At 36.7% G+C, this 12563-nt stretch overlaps 1 protein-coding gene across 3 annotated transcripts in view; it reads left to right on the plus strand.

The window, feature by feature from the left end:
* LOC149080618 (uncharacterized) overlaps positions 1 to 11022 on the plus strand; it is an 87318-nt gene extending 76296 nt beyond the window's left edge. For all 3 annotated transcript variants that reach the window (XM_089239769.1, XM_089239768.1, XM_089239770.1), the window contains 4 exons: positions 197 to 674; positions 789 to 884; positions 4571 to 6464; positions 9949 to 11022. In XM_089239769.1, the coding sequence (XP_089095895.1) occupies positions 197 to 674; positions 789 to 884; positions 4571 to 6464; positions 9949 to 10835 (3355 nt within the window). In that variant the 3' untranslated portion in view covers positions 10836 to 11022. The remainder of the gene's footprint in view (positions 1 to 196; positions 675 to 788; positions 885 to 4570; positions 6465 to 9948) is intronic.
* The last annotated feature ends 1541 nt before the right edge of the window (positions 11023 to 12563 follow it).

The following is a 12563-nucleotide window of genomic DNA, read 5'->3' on the forward strand; positions in this document are numbered from 1 at the left end:
AAGTGTCTAAAATAAATTCAGAATTGAAGTTTCTCGAGTTATGTAAGGAAGGCTTAAAACCTGAGAAAATTCTATTGCTCTACTTGAGTTGTGTGTTGTTTCATAAAACTATGTATTTTTCATTCAATTATTTCTCTAGTATTTCACAATGTACTAAATGTATGGTTTTATTTGTTGTGACAAATACTTTTTATAGGCCTAAAGCTTTAGTTCACGTTCGTGAAAGTTCTTCAAAGGTAAAGAATGGTTCAATAAACAATACATCAATAACTTCCCAGCTGTCCTTGACAACTACTGGAAATCAAGGGAGAGAAATTTCGGAAAACATTGTTGTTTGTCCATGTCATGAACCGATCAACGAATGGTCCAATTCCGATGAAGACAACGTTCGACCACAGTGCTCTTGTTGGAATCAACTGTCACTATCAATGAAGAATGATCAGGAGTTTTGTATGACTGTATCATCTAATCAGAAATGTAAAAGCACTAAATCATCCCCTTCATCGTCTCCCAAAAAAGTACCAATCAGTACTGGAACAAATACTATGCGATCTAACGCAGTTTCCGTAATGTCTGTCACTAAAGCATGCACATGCACCAAAAATAACAGTATACAAAATCCTAACGCTCATTATGCTGTGCCAAGAAGTGCCATAGCAAATTTATATATGAAGGTAAAATATAATTTGACGAATCAAATATTGAAGTGTGTATAAAATTGTAAATATACAGTTGATTGTATTATACTTGAGCTAGTTCAAGTGTTGAAATATCTCGATTTTTAACAGGAAATAGCTGAAAGAAAGTCGGCTGCAAAAAGAATTGTTGAGAATCCACTTCCTACTGTGGCATCTGAAGATTATGATGTTCCCAAGAAATTTGCGGTAATGGAACATTTTCTAAATTCCCATTACGAGAAATTGCAATTTATCCTTCCAATGTTCATTTTATTCCTCCTCCTTTCAATGGAATGTATTTTTTATTTCACTCACGCAACGATTCATAAAATCTACGGTTAAAATAGTTTAAACAAGGGTAAAGAGATTACATTCTAGTTAGATTTTTTTTTATGAGCTTGCAAGTATACAGGATTACTTGCATGAATTAGTTTTTTGCTGTTTTACAACAATAGACGATGTGGTAGAAGCATATGGAGATTGGGAGACGTTTAAAATTGAATATTCATCGTTAGAGTAGTTAGCGATTCTCGGCCGAGCGATAAGTATTTGTTTCTCGTTGTTTAAAAAAAGCACGACTCTTGTTTTAAACGAGAGGTTTTAAAACCAAAGATCAGCATAATTCCTTTGCATGCAGCAACGATTCCTTTGTTGGGGATTGTTTATATAACTTTGTAGGTAAGTATAGTGGTGCCGAATGGGATTATTTTGTATCATGTTTCCGAGCACAACAGAATTTATTCAAAAATCAATTTTTTTACGAAGCTCGAGTCGAGCACCCAAAGGTCTAATACACTTCGACACCCCAAAATTTAATTTTCTCGACTTAGTTTTTAAATTCTAATGCTATGCATTAATCAGAAGCGGAATGAAACACACATCAATCATATAGTAAATATAAAATGAGGAATTAATTCGCAAGCGTAATATGTTGAAAATAACTATAGAGTATATATAATAACGTACATGGTGCGCAAAAAGTCCGTAGAAACTTTAAAAATGAATAAAAACCGGAAAAAAACCGAAATAAAAAACGATTTGCATGGTTAGCATCGCTAGGTCACGGGAATTTTTTAGGACAGGAAAAAAACGAAAAACCGCCTATAGGTGGCGTTGGTACGAGCGACATCGGTGGAAATATGCAAATGAGACGGTTATATAAGAACTTGCGCTCCTAATCCACAATCAGTTCGTTGTAAACCGTGTATGTGAACGTGCTGCACTTGTGACTCGCCTACAATGTGTTATCCCCTGTGGTGGTGGTCATGTGGAGAACGCATACTGCTGTAATAAACGATTTGGAGGCATTGTATTTGCGTATCTTTTCTTTGAATTGAGTACGTCAGCGTCACCTATCGACGTTTTCAGTTATTTTTTCTCCTGCCTTTAAAAAAAATTCCCGTGACCTAGCGATGCTAACCCTGCAAACTATTTATTTCGGTTATTCTCCCGGTTTTTACGAATTTTTAAACTTTCTACGGATTTTTTGCCCACCCTGTATATACTGACGAATACAGTCATCTGGTGTTTTATACAAAAATTGCCACGTTTTCAAGACAAATAAATTCAATTGGTCGACGCGGTTATAAATTAAATCCAGGCAAAGTTTCTCATTTTTGTGATAATCTGGTGTTTTTTTAAGATATTTGATACTACAAATACGATAATGCACTGGTCAGTTTTGAATCGTCTATTTCCGTATACCAGTATACGGCCCCTCAAAGACGACAGAGGAAAATAGATTTCGAGAGAAACTTTTTTTACTCGCAAAAAAACGTTCGTAGGGGTGTACTTTATCTCAAACACTTATTATTTTACAATTTCATATATCGAATAAAGAAATCGAAATAAAATTTTAGAAATATTTCGACCCTTGTTCAAATTCGCAATTTTTTTTCTGAAATCACTCTTTTTCGATAAATTTGCAGGAAATTATGCACCGAAAAATACATATAAACTCTATATTAAAATAATGTACTATGACAACTAATTGTTTATTGATTAATAGAAAGGGTTCTTAAGCACGGGTCCTTGGAGAGATTTCAGGGGCTCCGTGACCTAAAAAGGAAAAAAGGATGTAAAAAACAACTCATTGTTTTTGCATAGCATATATAGGCTACTGAATATTATTAGCGGTGTTCTTATATTATTAGGGGTGTTATACCGTCACCTTTATTTTATTGGCACAAAGGGTCCGTGAAACACAAAAGGGTCAAGAACCCCTGATTTATGATTTCCAGACCATGGTTTGAAAAAGACTTGGAACCAGCGCACTAAAATATAAAGCAAAACGCTCTTATAGTAAGTAAAGAATGCTTAAAAAGTGCTCTTCTCTGCTGACAACCCCCAACAAAAAACACCCAAACTCAGATCAACTGATAAGAAAATTTCATTTTTACGTATTGTATGTGCCTAACGGATAAGTAAATGAATAGAATTCAATACCTATATTTAACTGGGGAGTTTTAGTATTAGTGGAGCTTAGTACTGGGGAATGTTATTTTTGCAATGTGTGCGAAGAATTTTGAAATAGTTCATTAACTACAGGGGTACGCACTTATCTGACCTTTTCTTTCTCCCTCTCTCTCAATATTCGGATAATCACGGATATGAATTTACAAATATTTTTTCATTTTAAAAGAAGTTACTTATCCGATTATTCTCGGAATCTGGAATGTACTTCCAACAATACACATAAAAAGGACGAGAAGAAGAGACAGAGAGCAATCGAGACAGCCTTGAGTAGGTATCTTCATTCTGAGAAAATTACGCCAATCCTTCGGTGCAAATCTCAATTCCTGTGATTTAACGTGCGAATATTGTTGCCTTTCCCTTAACCAACCTTTGCACCACCTTACCCGTGTTTTTTTTGTTTTTTTTTGTATTAATAACTTTTAATGTCGTAACCAATCTAATTACACCCAAAGTGGTGTAGTTACCATCGTCTGTGAAAATCCTGTTAGAAATTTTAAACTTTAGAGCGTTCTTATTAAAAAATCCGAACTGACCGCGAAGAAAAAGATCGAAGAATGAAAATATCCCCACAGATCACCTAGAACCGGTTCCAGAAACCTAGAAACTTCACCTGCGCAGGTATAAATGAATGGTGTGGATGCACCGAGCCGTACAGGTATAACTGAGCGTGTGTAGGGGCCTAAAGAAGGGTATTTTTTCTTCCATACAACTTCCGACGTGATAATACGTCGGAAACAATCAAACCGTTAACTCTCGCTAGAAATATCCATCGTAGACTCTAGATTTACTTAATTCAAATTTGTAATACGACATTTTGCTATATCAAATTTGTGGAGCGATAAAAATTGTAATAACCCTGAATATAATGTAGTGGAGCTTAGGTGGGACATTCGTAACTGTAAGTACTTTTCTAATAATCAAATATGAGCCAAAACATTTTCTCTCAAAATGCTTCAACTTCCGAGCAAATATTCTACTCTTGAGCATGAAACGTACGAGAAATACCTCACCCGATGCACTAAAGCTCAAGTACTTTAAATAAGTTCAAGCCTATTGAAATTGTCTTCCCCGTACTGTATTTGTCTTATAAGAGCAACATTGCTTTTTTTCTGTCCAATTATTTTTTACGCACTCATCTTTGTTGCATCTGATCAGGTGTAATTACTTTTGTATACCATTGGCTGCATAACTATAGTTTTCTCCGTTTTCCCGTTATTTCAGGTCCTTTCTTATGTAATAAGTTTACTATTGTATTTATATTTTACACTTCAAAAAATTTTGTTTTTGATGATTATCCGATGAAATGTTATATCTATAAATACAGTACCATTTGTTTTTGTTTCTCTACTGGATAAAAATATCCTGACTTGTTTTTAATGAAAATATTTCGGGCTATATTTGAATTTTCTTAATTACAGGATATTCTTGCAAGCAGCGAAATGTCACTGAAGTCCTCTTTGAAAGCTCTTGATGGAGGTAACGTCTGCAAATGTGGTAACACTAGGGCATCACCTACTCGAACGCCTGTTAAGGAAAATCAACAAACAGAAATAATTCGCCAACACTACGAACGTTCGACTGCAGAAGCTCTTCAAATATGTACTTGTCAGAGAGTTATGTTATGGGCAGGCAGTTTTGTGCCATGTCTAGGTGTATCTTCGAAAAAACCAACTGAACCAGGGTGGCAGTGTAGCAAGCTTATTGGTTATTCTAACAATAGCTCTCGAGCTATTCCGAATCATTATGGTACTATTTGTTGCGAACCTCCTAGAATTGCTGAAATTATTTTGCAAGACGGTAAGCCAAAACACATATTACACCCTCAAATACGAGCAGAAATTCAACCAAATAAAGATTTTATACTGCAGGGAAATGAAGAAACGGTGATAGCAAAATCATCAATCAGCACAGAGTGTTCTTCAAAGGACAAAACTACAAATACGGACATTTTGAGTCCAATGTTAGAGGTTTCAGAAGACATGTCAGATACATCAAATATGAAAAATGGACGTCATTGTGATTCAACAAATGCTAATTACGAAAACTTGGAATTTGCGCATTCATTACCTTTGTACGAGAATTCAAGCACAGTAATTAGTCGGCTAGACAGCTGCAATACAGACTGTAATGCTGATAAACCGCCTTTACCACCTAGAGTTGGAGCTTTGTCTGTAGATTCAAGTACTGTCACGAATTCTGAAACAGACGAAGTAACTTCTCAACTTTGCCAGTGCAAACGTGTTTGTTCGCATGTTAAACAAGCGAAGTCAACAAATGAAGAAAGAATAAATGCATATGAACTTATGTCTTTTGAAAAACAAAACGGATCGACATCAGATGAAGATTATTTGCTAATGCAACCAGTTTATCCCGGAAAGAGTGAAGAAAAGGAACCTCAAGACAAACACCCTCAGATTGGAAGTTTTTCTACTATAAAATCACGCAGCTTATCTGAGAACGGTGAAACTGGTGAGCTTCCATTGAGGCCTTTCATGCCACTTTCTTATCCTCATCTGGAGTCGAACGAAATCGAAAGCCATGCCGTCATAAAAGGATATGCTCTTCCAGGCAGCAAAAACTCATTTTCAGATGTTATGTCTAGAAGGTGTCAGCTTATAAATGAAGATGCAGACTTGAGATCGACGAGGTCAAACTCACTCAGTGAACTGAAAAAAATTGTTTTATTGCGGAAAAGATCAAGCTCAGTTGATGGTAAAAGCAGTGTGCCAGCGTCTGATTACCGCATTCAGTCAAATCCAGGGTCTCCGATCAATAGTGCCAGATCACTGTCCCACAGAAATGTTCAAAAGAATTCGTTATTTGCCAAGTTAAGTCTAAGGTCCAAAGAAAAATCAATGAGCACAAATGAAATATTGCCACAGATTGATTTGCCTTCTGTCACTAGTATTCTCAGCAGTGATCGCAGAAGTAATTTGCACAGATCTGCTGATTGTTTAAAACTGAATGAAGAATATACAAATTCTGACGATGATGTATCTAACGATCATAGTGAGGCTTCCATTAAGGAAACAGCAACAATGAAACGATCATGCAGTGTTCCTTGCCCATCCTCCCTACCCGGAAACTTATCAAGTTCGCCAACAAATAATGTTCCAGTTATACCGGAAATGAATGACCTCAACAAAGAAACGTCTGGTGCAATATCTAGTGAGCGTTTAGAAGGGTGGTGTGGACAAAAGACTGATGGTCATGAAAAATTAAGAGCTTCGTACCAATGTGCGCAAAGTATCTGTGATAAAAGTTCTCATACTCTAAATGAAGAACGATATATTATGAAAGGAAACGCACAAGGTGATATTTTTTCGTTCCTAATCTTTGATGCATTAGCGGATACAGGTTTTTGAACGGGTGGGAGGTGGATTTTTCATCCTCCTGTCTATTCTATTAATACAAATTTTTGAGCAATGGGGGGTCACCCTACCACCTGCCTCTCTGTATCCGCCTATATTTTGATGCGTATATTGCAATCGTCTATCAGCGGTTCAGAAACTTTTCTCACTCGCGGAGCCTTTTTCTGTGTATGATTTCTATGGCCGAACACATAGTGAGGCGACTACGAAGTACGGGAATGCATAATGGAGACTAGCGACGAAAACAAATTTATTGTTTTGTTCTAAACCGAACATACCCGAGAGGGGAAAAAAAGAGGCACTCAACAAGGTGAGGGATTTAAGCGTTCCGGTTTGTTTTGATCATTTTTGTCGCACCACGGTCATTTTCTGCACACGAGGGCTAATTAAACCGGGACCTACAATTTATTGCCGATTCCGAACGGCAGGCTTGTTTTTCATACTCATCGAGAGGTTGGTGCGCTAACCCCTCGATGGGGGACTCCCTGCGGTAGCAATTTTTGCTGTGGTCAAGTCGCCGTTTTTTGTTGTACCCCTGTGTCAGGAAAGTTTTCTGACAAGGACGAACTGGGTATCGAACTCACGACACCTCTAAACATCCTTTGGTACTTTAGGCGAGCATCTTATCGACCGGGCTACCGCGCCCAATCCGGTTTGTTTTCAATTCGAGGTGATTTTCGCTATCTGCTGATTGGTTCATTTCCCCCTCTTCTGTGGAAGTATCATCATACCCTTACATTTCAGAATCCCTCCGGCCTCTATTCTCTTTTTCTATGCGCGGACGTCTCTTCCTCCATCCCTATGCATTTTTTCTTCCTAGTCACAATTCTCGTACAGCCTATCTCTTCGCTGTACTATAACCACAGCCTATGGTGGAGAACTGTTTGACTCGAGCTCTTTTTAGTTTTTAATTTATATGGCGGAACCATTCAGGCCTTTTATTTATCAAATTTACTGATTTTCTTCGAACGGCTGTGGAGCCCCTGGGAAGTGACACTGAGCGCCAGTTGGTTTATACAGTTTCATGCTATTTCATTCAAGCAATTATGCACTCGTTGTCTCATTGAAAATTAAAAAATACGCACAATTAAAAAAATGAATTGGCGCATTATGTAAATTAAGTTTTGAATAACATCACAAAAATTATTCAGATTAAGGTGCGAAGAAAAGAGGGCGGACTTCTCGTCCTACATCTTTGAATAAATAACTGGTCTTGCTGCTACAAGTGACGTTTAATCGTTAAGAAAAGCAATATAGGGAACAGCGATTGGCTATAGCGATAATAATGCCATAATTTGACTAATTGTCGTCTATTCCTACCAAGGGCTTTATGACAAGTGCTTAAAATGTAAATGCCGTCGCACTTGCGCTCAGAGATGGCGGATAATGAGCCAAGCTGAGGTTTAAAGGAATATTAATGTGGCCTACGTAATATTACGTGATCGATTTGTTTTTCTCGACGTTTCACTCGCTCTAGAGACAGTCAATGATGCTGGAGCCGGGTTTTCCTGGGAGTAGAATTTCTGCGCCGTGTGCAGCGTGAAAACGCCGATTGGTTAAAAACTCGAAATTCAGGTTTTTTTACCAATCGGCGTTTCCACGCTGCAAATGCTGTAGAAACCTGCTCCTAGGAAAACCCGGCTCAAGTCTGACTTTAAGAAGTATTTGCTGCCTGTTCTTCGTTCGTGTAAGTGGGTACGAGCGTAGAAAAGAAAGACAGTTCGTTCACTTGTTGATAGATGGCGTGTGTGTCGGTGAGTGATGGGAGTTCACTGACTGCCGTATTCCCGGACAGGGTGAATAATAAAATAATAGGTTACAAACATGGTACATGCAGATTTTCCGGTTCTGACAGTTGGTGTGCTACGAATTGGTTAAAAAACCTGATTTTTTTTAACTAATCCGTAGCGCGCCAACTGTTGGAATCGGAACATCTACTTGCACTGTGTTCGTAACCTACGATTGTTTAAACACTGTCGATGAATATGGCAGTGAAATAATTTTTTATCTAAGAAGTACCAAATCTTTATGGGCTGGCTTTCTCCAAAAAGCAACTGCTTATTACGAGTACATAAAAGCGAGAGACGGAAGAGATGTGTTACAATGTGTGTGTGCAAATAGGAAGAAAAAGTTAAATGAAAAATTCCTGCGTAGAAAGATTTTCAGCACACTAATTGTCTTATTATATTTATCGTAAAATTCTGCCACATATTTTACGCTCTTAGTCTATCAAATGAAAAACGTCGGTACACGCCTGTCATTGACTGAATCTAGAGCTCATCGAAAAACTTTCATAGATGTCTTAGCTGAAGTTATGTTCTACACAGGCATGTTGCCGTGGCTAACTGAAGAGAAATGGAAAAAAATACATCCAAAAAAATACATACATACATAAATACTGAAAATAGCAAATCACTACATACAAAACGTCGTAAATATAAATACAAATAATAATAGTAAAATTCAAAATTCTTAGCACTTAGTACAGCCAAACCTCTGTATAATATACATCTATTGCTTTAAATCCATCCAGAGGCGTATTTATGGCATTGCCGTTTGCGGGCAATTCAAATTTTTGCCGCCCTTCTCCCGTTCTAATTTGACGTACTTGACCATCAATTACTAAAATTTACTACTGATACACTTCTCGCGTCACCCCCTTCTGTACGGTCGTATTATCAGGGTCTTGCAGCATAATTAGCGAATTAGATCATTTGATCTTTTTTGTCGCACCACGGTCATTTTCTGCACACGAACGCTATTAGACCGGGACCTACAATTTATTGCCGATTCTATACTCAACGAGGGGGTTTTGCGCTAACCCCTCGTTGTGAGACTCTTTGCGGTGACAATATTTTTCTGTGATTCAACTGCCCTTGCGGGGAATCCAGCCCACGTCATCTCCCATTTCTGGTTGAGCGCACTAGACTACAAAGGCAACGAATCTCAATCTTCCCTCAGAGCTCGTGTGCTTTGAACGGGACCGTAAGTGTTGCCACCGTGTCTGTTGTACCCTCGCGTCAGGAAATTTTTTGACAAAGACGAATCGATCATCGAACTCGCGACACGTCTAAACATCTTTTGGTACTTTAAGCTAAAATCTTATAGACCTGGGCTTCCACGCCCTAGCGAATTAGGCTTACTCGTTATGAAGTCAAAAACAAAACCACTACTACTTTTTTCAGAGAAAATGCTGTGTACGTATATTTCCTGGCTTTTAGACGATAGCTTCCAGACATTGCAGTATAAGAGCTATAATGAAATAGATGCTCTCAGTTTTGATGTAATTTTTATGCGGATTAGTATAAAACCTCTATCTGTATTGTGTTTAATGCACTTACATGAATCGTTTTATGCACATTATTGTAAAGAGAAACTAGTTGGAAAATAATTATCAATATCGTGTTTTTTCCCCTTTTTTTTAGTTTCACCGAGAAAACTTTCCCACCAAAACCACAGTGTACCAGTTGATAGTCTTTCTATTTTGGATCCGTACAAAAGTTCTAGTAGCAGTTCTTCATCCGATATCAGTGACTTCATTGAGTCTCTCTCCCACTGTTCTCGGAGCAGTAGCAGCAGTAGTGGGAGCAGTTCTGAATATATGCGTTCTGAAGACATATATTCTCATAAATATGGTGCCAAGGCGGCCTCTGCCAAAAGTACTAGTCAGAACCTACCTTCCACACAAATGCATAAGTCACCGAATGTCTGCTGTGGTATTCAAGATAGCGATGGTGAATGTCGTTGCCATAGTTACGCATCGCAAAATTCTTGTTCAAAGCATATCTCCGAAAGTTGTAAAAATAGCAGGTCAACTGAAGCCCCATTCCGAGATGGAAGTTTTGCTCCTTATCGATCTAGTCAAGAACGAACCAGCACATCTGAAACATTTGAATTGGATGAGGGGAAAGTACTGAACGAAAATAGTTGTGTTCCAACAACATCATCTATACCAGTAACTATCCCTAGTTCTTCGTGTCACTGTTCAATAAACAGCAAGTTTTTGAATGGATCGGGAGTAACTAGAGATTCGCGTTCATCAACATCATCCTCGAGTTCTTTCAGCAGTTCTTCAAGTACAACTGATTATATTTCATCATCATCGGGAAATTGCAGTTTACCTGCGACAGTTATCTTAAACATATCTGAAGAAGACGAGCTCAACGAAAAGAAACTTCAGGGTGCTAAAGCATCCGGTACGGGTAGAATGAATGTTATGGCTTCCGAAAGTACAAGAGAACATTTTCGTGAATCTGCGAATAATGATCTCACACGTTCATATCCTCCCAGAAGTGAAAATAGTTATATGTAAACATGATTACAGGGTATTTATTTACTATGCTATCTATGTACGAACGATTTTTGAGATATATTTTAGCTCCAATCTATAAAGTTTTTATCAACCTTTTAAATTATCTTGTTTATGTATATTCTGTATGAATAGTTTATATGTGATTACGGAGCGTAGGTTAAAAATGCGAGGTGGAACAATTTAAAAATTGAATGTTTCTCTTTATTTTGAGGCAGTTTGTACAAAAGATATTTTTAACCAATTTTGCTTCAGGGGAAAAATCCCTTAGTTGAGCATATTGTGAAGAACATATATTTTTTAATAGTTTCCTGATACTGTTAGCGGAATTAGTTAAATTTACGTGAGTGATAAATTGAAAATGTTTTTATATAAAGCAAAAAATATGTGGTGAAAAAAATGGTGCTTGAGGATTTTTTGTATAAAGTTTTTCAGAAATATCAGCCAAAACATTTGCACCATAATGTATTATTCTATCTAGTAGAATTTTCACGGCTAAATTATCTCTCGATTAATATGAATAGAAATTTTTACGTTTTGCGTTAAACGAACTTAATATTATAACTACATAAGTTTTAGGAAAGGATAGTATCTGATCTTCACTTGCGTTTTCGAGTGATTGAAACCAAAATGTATGTTTAATATATTTTTAGATACCAGAATTTCAAAACCATGACGTACAATTTGTATACACTGGTTTGCAACAGTTTACGTATTGCATTGCAGCCTTACTGTATTGTTTGCTACTTGAATTTTAAAAGAAAAGGCGATGTTTAATTATTTAGAATTTCCATTCAACTTCTCAGGGTTTTTCTCTAGTCTGATTTGGAATTCCGCTATTATTATCATTATTAGTTCTATGTAAGCAAATTAGGTCACATATCTCTAGGACAAGCATATAAGGAGTGCAACATTTGCCTATTTTTAGAAGTTATTATCCGACCTATGACATTATGACGTATAGTCATGTCTATTTCGTTCATAGTAAAAAAATTTTTACGTCAAAAAATATTATAAATTGGACGATTTAACCACAACATATCTGAGAAATAATCCGATAAATAATCAATAAAATCGCATTAATCTCTTAAACTCTTACACAAGTGTGTGATAACTTGTTGGGGGGCCCTCAAATAAATCATTATACACGGATCTGAGAATTATACAACCAAAAATCAGTTTTATTTCGTCATTTTAAATTGGCATTTTCTCTCACTCTTAGCTTTATCTGTATTGTATGCAGGCAATGTGTTATTTCCAAAATAAACATGATTAACTGGATAAAGGTGATGTGCTATGCTATTACATCGATTAACGCACGAACAAATTGGTAGTTTAGAAATCGCACAGATAACTATAAATTGTCTTGAATTCTTGTGACGTACAAAAACGTTTGTACAAATGCAAAATGGTTTTAATGAAAATATAACTAATTATTGTGCTTCCATTGATATATAAATTTTATTTTAGTTTTGCATCTTTACACTTTATTTCTTGTTCGTCATTTTGGAACGAATATTACAAAAGACCGAGCTTTTCGTTTCGTAAGCGAACATTGTTCGAACTAGTCAAACCAAATGCGCGAACGTAATTTTACCTCGAAATATTTCGGTTTATTGAAATTCATTATTTTTTCAAAAAACTTTTTTTAACGTTTATAATTTAAGAAATGAATGGAATTTTAAAGTTTCACGCTAGATGTTTAGAGCTATTGAAATGTTCATGATTGGC

The sequence above is a fragment of the Pholcus phalangioides genome, unplaced genomic scaffold (assembly GCF_987345545.1).
Source record: "Pholcus phalangioides strain wild (caught in Gottingen) unplaced genomic scaffold, Ppha-v1.0 ptg000011l_1, whole genome shotgun sequence".
Taxonomy (NCBI): domain Eukaryota; kingdom Metazoa; phylum Arthropoda; class Arachnida; order Araneae; family Pholcidae; genus Pholcus; species Pholcus phalangioides.